The 8,280-nt window shown below is 33.9% G+C and overlaps 1 protein-coding gene across 1 annotated transcript; it reads right to left on the reverse strand.

Annotated features, from left to right (window-relative positions):
* Positions 1 to 308: 308 nt before the first annotated feature.
* LOC131627046 (ABC transporter B family member 15-like) lies at positions 309 to 7,500 on the reverse strand. Its single transcript, XM_058897885.1, has 7 exons — positions 7,084 to 7,500; positions 6,734 to 6,788; positions 6,224 to 6,402; positions 5,384 to 5,841; positions 4,741 to 5,281; positions 2,242 to 3,174; positions 309 to 2,124 (listed from the first exon to the last, which is right to left on the reverse strand). Exons 1-7 carry the CDS (start codon positions 7,342 to 7,344, stop codon positions 721 to 723), a joined length of 3,831 nt encoding a protein of 1,276 aa, XP_058753868.1. The 5' UTR covers positions 7,345 to 7,500; the 3' UTR covers positions 309 to 720.
* Between the last annotated feature and the right edge of the window lie 780 nt (positions 7,501 to 8,280).

Here is an 8,280-nt window from a genome sequence, read left to right on the forward strand (position 1 = left end):
TGAAGTAATGTTTGGACCGATAACTATCAAACATCAACTATAGCTTATAAGTCAGTTGGATCAGTCTATTTAACCCGCTTAGTAGAATTAAATTGAGGTTTTGAACTTGACTCTTTAAGTTGGGTCATTTTGTTTATCCCACTGAAAAATCTTGACATAGACAGGCTGACCCGCGAGTTAGATATAAACAATTGTATTTTGTTATTGAGAAATCATGCGAATTACAAGAATAAATCATAAGTCTATTGCTGCTGTTAATTCTGTTGTTGGAGAGTTATTTTGATAATAACAACAACAAATCATGAAGATATTTCAGAATACTTTTTCCCTTTCATTATAATAGCAGCAAAATATGAACTTTATGACTTATGTTTGATAATAAAATAAAACTTGTTTGACAAGCTAACCCATCTAAGAGTGGGGTGAGTGTTGGAACTCGATCATTTGAGTTGTCCATCTCACCCCGGTTCCTATGGGTTAAAAACGGGACAAGCCTAAATGGGGAAAGCCAATCTGCCCTGACATCATGTTGGCTCTCTCCATCGCTAGCTATAAGCTAATTTATAGTTTATAGATACTTGAAGAGAAAATGATTGTGTGTCTATGATGTGCCGGTGTACTTCAATTTTCTTTTCAATTTCACCTATGACCATAACAACTCTATCATCAGTTCTTCTTTGTAGCTTATTCCATCAAACATGTAAACTTGATCATGTTTGGTTAATTGATTTCATGGGAAGAATGGACAATTGCGTTGGTTGGTCTTCTTTGTAGACTCACCAAAGAGTAATAAGCTCCACTCGGTCCCTTAGCCAACAAAGATGAATGTGTTCCTTTCTCAACAACAATTCCCTTATCCAAAACAGCAATCAAGTCACAGTTTTGTATAGTACTCAGCCTATGAGCCACAACCACACTCGTCCTTCCAACCATAACCCTTTCTAAAGCATCTTGCACTAGTTTCTCCGATTGGCTATCAAGTGCACTTGTTGCTTCATCCAAAAGTAACACCGCCGGATTCTTCAATATAGCTCTTGCTATTGCAATTCTTTGTTTTTGACCACCACTAAGTTGAACTCCTCTATCACCACACCATGTCTCATAACCATCTTTTAAGCTTGATATAAAATCATGAGCGTTTGCAGCTTTTGCAGCCTCAATAATCTCACTCTCATTAACTTTATCATCATATGCTCCATATGCAATATTTTCCCTTATGGTACCAGCAAACAATGTTGGTTCTTGACTCACAAGTGCAATGTGTTTCCTTAATGACCTTAGATGATAAGATTTTATGTCTCTACCATCTATTGTCACTGTCCCTTTGAAAGGATCATAGAATCTCTCAATTAGTCCTATGATTGTAGATTTTCCAGAACCACTTTCCCCTACCAAAGCCGTTGATTTTCCGGCGTCAATTTTAATCGAGAACCCTTGAAAGATCATCACATTAGGTCTAGCTGGATATGCAAAATGCACATCATGAAGTTCGATTTTTCCTATTAATTTTTCGGTTTTGTAACCTTCTAAATCATCGGGCTCGATTTTTGTATATCTATCAAGAATTGCGAAAACAGATCCAACAGCATCAGAGCCTTTAGCAAGATCATTTGTCATGCTACCGGCATCAGCAATAACTCTTCCGGTGCTTACCAAGATCATAAAAGTCTCGAACAACGCCTTACCCGAAATATAACCTTGTGACACAAGTTTTCCACCATACCAAAAGTCCAAAGCCCAAGTACAAAAATTGAGACTTTGCGAACACGCAAGCCCAATACCTGCAAACCAAGACTGTCTAATGCTTTCTTGACTTGGCCCTTGTTGGGCTTTTTCCAGTATTCTGAGGATTCTATCTTGAGATGAAAAAGAAGTTATGGTTCTTAGATTTGAAACAGCTTCAGCAGCTATTTTGCTACATTCATCTTGAGCCTTAATAGCTTTACTTGACATGCTCTTTAGAAGGACACGCCTTGTGTAGAAACAACATATGATTATTGGCTGAACTGCTATCATAACAATGGCTAGTCTCCATGCAATTACTAGGCCCATTGTGAATGCTATTACCACTGCTGAGATTGTTTGCACCACAAGAGCCAATCTATCACCCACCAAAGATCTTACCTGTGTTTATGTAAAATTCATTTTATATGTTAGTATTGTATTAAATTCTTATTATATAGTTTTTTTATCATATATCTAACATAACATGCAAATTTTCCTTTTTTTAGGAGAACATACCACATTGGCTTCTTTGGCAAGTCTAGAGCAAACAGCACCTGTAGAATTTTGATCCTCATCAAACCAACCAACTTCAAAAGTGAGTATCTTGGAAAGCATTCTTTCTCTAACCCTTTTAGTCAAGTATTCTCCCATGTAAGCAAAGCTATAATGTTGAAGCACATTAAAAACCAATGAAGACACAGCCAACCCTAGAAAACAAAATGCATAGATCCTAATTTGCTTCTTGATCTCATCATGGTCCTCCAGGAAATAAACAGATATAACCGACCCCATTGCAAATGCATATACAGGTTGAATCGCGCCGAATAAAAGCGCGTTCAAACAACCCAAACACGCTTGCTTCCACTCTGGCAAATTCATTGCCAACAACCTTCGAAATGAAGGAACCTCAACCTTCTTCTTTTTCTTATTATTATGATGATCATCTACTATAACAACGCTATTAACAATATCTTCAACATCATTGTTATAATTAACGATATCATCACCACCTCGTGACATTGAGTTGAACGAGCTAGAGCGACTCGTGAGTCTACGACTACTCGTGTTTTGCATGCGATCTCTATTCAAGATAGACGAAGTGTCATTGTTTTGGTCATTTCTGGTTTGTTGGAGACGAACGAGGGAAGTGTATAGAGAATTGTCATTTTCCATGAGGCTTTCGTGAGAACCCGTTTCCATGATTTTACCATTTTGAACGACTGCAATGATGTCTGCATTTTGGATGGTGGATAAACGGTGAGCGATGATGATGGTGGTGCGTCCAACCGATGCTTTGTCTAAAGCTTGTTGGACGACTCGTTCGGATTCAGAATCGAGTGCACTTGTTGCTTCGTCTAGCAATAGAATTTTTGGCATTTTTATTATAGCTCTTGCAATGGCAATCCTTTGCTTTTGTCCTCCTGACATTTGAACTCCTCTCTCTCCAACCTGTAATAGTAGTAGTAAACATGGAATTAATTAACACCTTAATTATAACTCAATAACTTAATTTTCTAATTTAGTAGAGTTAGTTTCACTGATGCATACATTTTCAATGAACATTTTCCAGGAAATAAATTTCGATTCTTTATACATTGTGACAACTATCGAGTCGAAGTAAACGAATTTTAAATGTGAATAACTAATTTGTAAAAGTATGATAATATTTTTCAATTAATAAACTCTGTTTATATAACTAGAGAGTTGACACAAGAATAAATTTTATTTTAATATTATATCCACCAAAATATATTAGTCATTCTTTACACAGGTACATGCACTTAAATCAGCAATATTAAATTTATATAAGAATCAAAAGTCATAAAAGACTAAAGTCAGAAAATATATAAAAAATTAAGAAAAAAAAATTTAAACTTGTCTTTATATAATAGATATATTCACACTTGAGTAATAAAAAATAAGTAACTAATAAAACTTAACGTGTGCATTGTGCAATTATGCACATGATTGAAAATTAGTACTTAAAAACAGATAGAGATGTAATTTTTAGTTCTGTTATGTAGAGATATCTGCTGTAACTTGATTAATTAATCAATATTTTTGCTAGTTGCACACCATAAATCCCAATTACACTCCTTTGACAGAAATTATTTAACAATAATACCCAAAATACTCTAAGCGTCGTTTATATATTTTTAAAACACCTATAAAAATTGTTAAAAAAGAGTGTAAACAGAAATACTTTTGGAGTGTAACTAGAAAAAATGTTAATCAATTGCAACAGAGGTCATTGTTTATTTATTCACTAATTTAGGAATGTCAACTACTGATGTCCTTGTATGTTACGTTTCAGGTTTGTTTTTCATTCAATGAATCACTTCTATAAAAATATTTAAATACTAACATTATTATAATAACAATAGTATAGTATTTAAGATATGCTATGTGTTAATAATTTTATAAAAAAAGTATGGTCAGGATATGTTGGCCATGAATGAAATTTGTCGCCTAAAAGGTATTTACAGTGATGCAACTTGGATGGAAGAAAGATAAGATGCTTCATGTAGTGGACCACCAAATTTTTTTATAGTTGCAAAATTATTGCAAAATATGCCCCTTCATGGAATCCTTGCCATTGATTCTATTAGCAAATAGGCTAGTAACACAAATACTTCATATTAAGGACATGTTCTGCGTGTCTATGTCTGACACATGTTGCACTGACACATGCGGTTATATTCAATCGCTGTAATTTTTCAAAAACTATGAAAGAAGTTTATGTGTTAGTATTGCTTTCGGTGTCCATCTTCGTCACAATCTCGTAAAAAGTGCCACAATTTTATTTACCCTTTCATCATTATTGTTTTCAGTGTCCATCTTTGTAACAAACTCATAAAAAGTTAACAATATCGCTACAATCTATGACAATGACCGCGATTGCAATTTAGAACTATTCTATTTACCCTTTCATCATTGTAGAATAGAGAAATTCCACTTAATTATATTTAATTATATTTGGTTCATAGCATAATGACAAAAGCAATTAGCACTAACCTGAGTATCATATCCTTGTGGCAATATTGAAATGAAATTATGAGCATTAGAAGCTTTAGCAGCATCAACAACATCTTCATATGTAGCATCCTCTCTTCCAAAAAGTATATTCTCTTTAATACTTGTTGCAAACAAAGCAGGTTCTTGACTCACCAATCCCATTTGAGATCTAAGCCATTTGAGTTGTAACTTATGAATAGGAACTCCATCAAAAAGAATGTCTCCACCAATTGGATCATAAAACCTTTGCAAAAGCGATATTACAGTTGATTTTCCTGAACCACTTCCTCCTACTAATGCAACTGTTTTACCTGATGGAACCTTTAAGCAAAAATCATTTAAGATCATACTTTCTGGCCTTGACGGATACACAAATTCAACATGGTTGAATTCAACTTCCCCCGACACTTTCTCTAGAACTTCACCTTCCAAGTTTTCTGAGTCTATATTTGGAACTCTTTTTATCACATCCATTATTCTTTCGCCGGCTACGCTTGCTTCTGAAAAGTACTTCACATTGGATAAACCGGCGCCTAAAGCCCTATCACACAAGGAGACATGTTTCAAAATTTTCATCATTGATTCAACTTTTTCTAATAGTATGAATTGAATGGAATGTCACAAATGGAAAAGGTATACTTACAATCCACCAAGTGCTAGTGAAGCTCCAACTGCAAATACAGTTCCACCTTTCGCACCATGATACATGACCATCCTGCTACCATAATATGCCATAAATGACCATATAGCAAAAACAACACCATTGCTTCCTATGGCTAAACCTTTAGCTAAGCCTTGTTTCAATCCCAACTTCACAGATCCTTCTAAGGCATCAGAGAAAGCAGCTATGGTTTTGTTTTCTCCTGCAAAGGAATACACAGTTCTGATAGAAGATATTGCTTGTTCTGCTATTGTACCGGCTTTATTGTACTCGTCTCTGATTTTTCTAGCCAATCCCATCAAAGTTCTCCCATACATTAAACCAGGTATCACAAGGAGAACAATAAAAGGGAATCCAACAATGGCCAATCTCCATAGCATTGCAAATGCCACTATGTAGCTCCCAATGAACATAGATGCATTCATCACAAAATTTGGAACCTATATGATTTTCAAGTTAGAAGAAATTAAATACTAATTTGAAAATTGTAATGTCATAAATACTTGTGTTGGTGTTACACATTGATACGTATCAAACACTAAAACAAATCAACAATTTAAAGTGTCAAAGTTACACAACACAACTTTAATATGAAGTAGACTTATAAATGAACTATGGTGTTTAGTTAGGCTTTAAAAAAGACCATGTGAGACTCTTAAAATAGTCTATATCATGTTATAGATGAGATTGGAGTCTTAGATTTTTAAAACAGACATGTCTTATTTAAACAAAATTTGGTTTAATTTCAACTACTCTATTTTTATTTCTAGCTAGGTAGAAACTTTATTTCTATCCTTAAGGATAGAAATGATTTTTTTATACCTTTTCACTGAGAACATCTTGAATTACTAGGCTGTCATTAGAGACACTGGTGATGACTTCTGATGTACTTGTAACATGTACATCAAAGTATCCCACTTCTTGTCTTAGAACTGCTTTTAAATATCTAGATCTCATTCTTGCAGCTTGTCTTTCACCTGTTCTTGTCCAACAATAACCCTCTGAAAAGGTACACAATTAATACTTATATCATATCAAGAGAATAAACCATCAATATATACATAAAGAATCAATTTTTCTTTGGTATAGTTCCAAAAAAACATATAAATATACGTAATCTCTAAGTATATGAAATTGTTAATTTCAATATGTAAAATATATGTAAATTCGTTATATATATATTCATAGGATATACTTATTATATTCCATATACATGTAAAATATATGTAAATTCGTTATATATATATTCATAGGATATACTTATTATATTCCATATACATATAAAAGTAAAGTACCCAAAAACCAAAAATAGAAAGAAAACTGAAAACTCACCTAGGAAGCAAGCAACAAAAGCAGCACATGCCAAATATAACAAAAAAACAGCATTCTGCATCACAAAGTTAATAAAGTCAAACCAAATAAACTACATGTATTTTTCCTCTCTACATATGTGAGGGAAAGTCTTGAAGAAACTCTTAAAGAATTTATGTAATTTAGAATTTATACATGTTTTCATCATAATCTTCTATGTCTTTTGAAAAACAGAGAAGATTTTACTCAGATTGAGAGAGAGAGAGAGGATTCAAGTTTATTTATTACCCTCTGAATCCTCTCTCGCTCAAAAACTAGATTTAGTCAACGGTTGAGATAAAATTTAAGCTTAAGTGAGAGAGATTGAGAACCTTGTTGATGTTATGGACAAAATTGTGGTTGCTTGATGGGTCAGAAACACTACCAATAGTGTTCATAATTTTGCTTGTGATAAACAACACCAAAGGTACCATTATGCCATCACCAATTGCCCCTAAAAAACCAAAAAACATGAAGAACCAATCTAGAATATCAGCATGCATGAAAATGGACTTAAAAGAACCATTTTTCTTTTTCTTCTTTTTAACAATAGAAACATTTTTATGATCACCACCACCATCACCACCACCCATTTTTTAACACCTAAACAAAAACAACAAAAACTATTTCTTTTGTAATGATATAACAAGAAAAAAAAACCAAATAGAGTAAGATTTTTTTTTCTGACAAGTTTGAATTGTGCTTGGTTCCAAGACCAAGCTTTCTATGGTTTTGTTTGTTATATTGAATGTTGCAATGTTTTGGTGGGATTTATAGGAAAAGAGAAAGTGGGAGGGAGTGTGTGGAGTGGTGGTGGGGACAGCAAAATGAAAAAAAATATTTAATTTAAGTGATTCATGATAACATGTGTGAAGTTGGTTACTATAACTATATTGTTGTTATTGATTCTTTGACTTTATGATTTTTATATACAAATAATGAATGTACAAAAAGCATCATTAATGATTCAATCAGAACAAAAAAAACATCATTAATGACGACTGGAATTCGTGCATGTGAGTAATTAATTTGGATCAGTTATTAAGTTAAATGAACCGGTCTAACCATAGACCTCAATGGTTTAGCAGCTATAAGTAGAGTTGGGTTATGAGTGTTAGGATTAGTGGACCGGTCTGCTTATCCTACCGTCTGCATGGATTTGTATGTCTATGAATATGGGGTTCACTCTCTTGTAGGCATGATAATTGGTGGGGCTGAGTCAGGGTTTACTGTTCCTATCATACTGAGCTCAGAATCTGCCTCAAACAGGTTTGGATATTTCTGAGCTTCACTTTCTTCTAATTAAATACTTTGTTTCTTGTCCCAAATCAAAATGATGGTAAATATTGAATTCAAAATCGAATTTTTTCCCTCCCTGCCACGGCTGTCAATTTTTTTTACCCAAATGCCACTTTCTGAAATTTAATTCCCAAATTGCCACACCTGCAGGGGATGTCGCCAAAGCAAATGGGGACATTGTGGACCCCACCTGACACACCAATGCATGTCGCCAAATGGATTGGTGTGTC

Source organism: Vicia villosa, unplaced genomic scaffold (genome assembly GCF_029867415.1).
Source record: "Vicia villosa cultivar HV-30 ecotype Madison, WI unplaced genomic scaffold, Vvil1.0 ctg.000345F_1_1, whole genome shotgun sequence".
Lineage (NCBI taxonomy): Eukaryota > Viridiplantae > Streptophyta > Magnoliopsida > Fabales > Fabaceae > Vicia > Vicia villosa.

Excerpts from the sequence above, each read along its gene's own strand:
- LOC131627046 (XM_058897885.1), bottom strand. The coding sequence starts at position 7,344 with ATGGGTGGTGGTGATGGTGGTGGTGATCATAAAAATGTTTCTATTGTT. Across the intron at positions 6,789-7,083 it reads TTGTCCATAACATCAACAAG|AATGCTGTTTTTTTGTTATA; the intron begins GTTCTCAATCTC and ends TTTGTGATGCAG. Across the intron at positions 5,842-6,223 it reads AAGATGTTCTCAGTGAAAAG|GTTCCAAATTTTGTGATGAA; the intron begins GTATAAAAAAAT and ends AAAATCATATAG.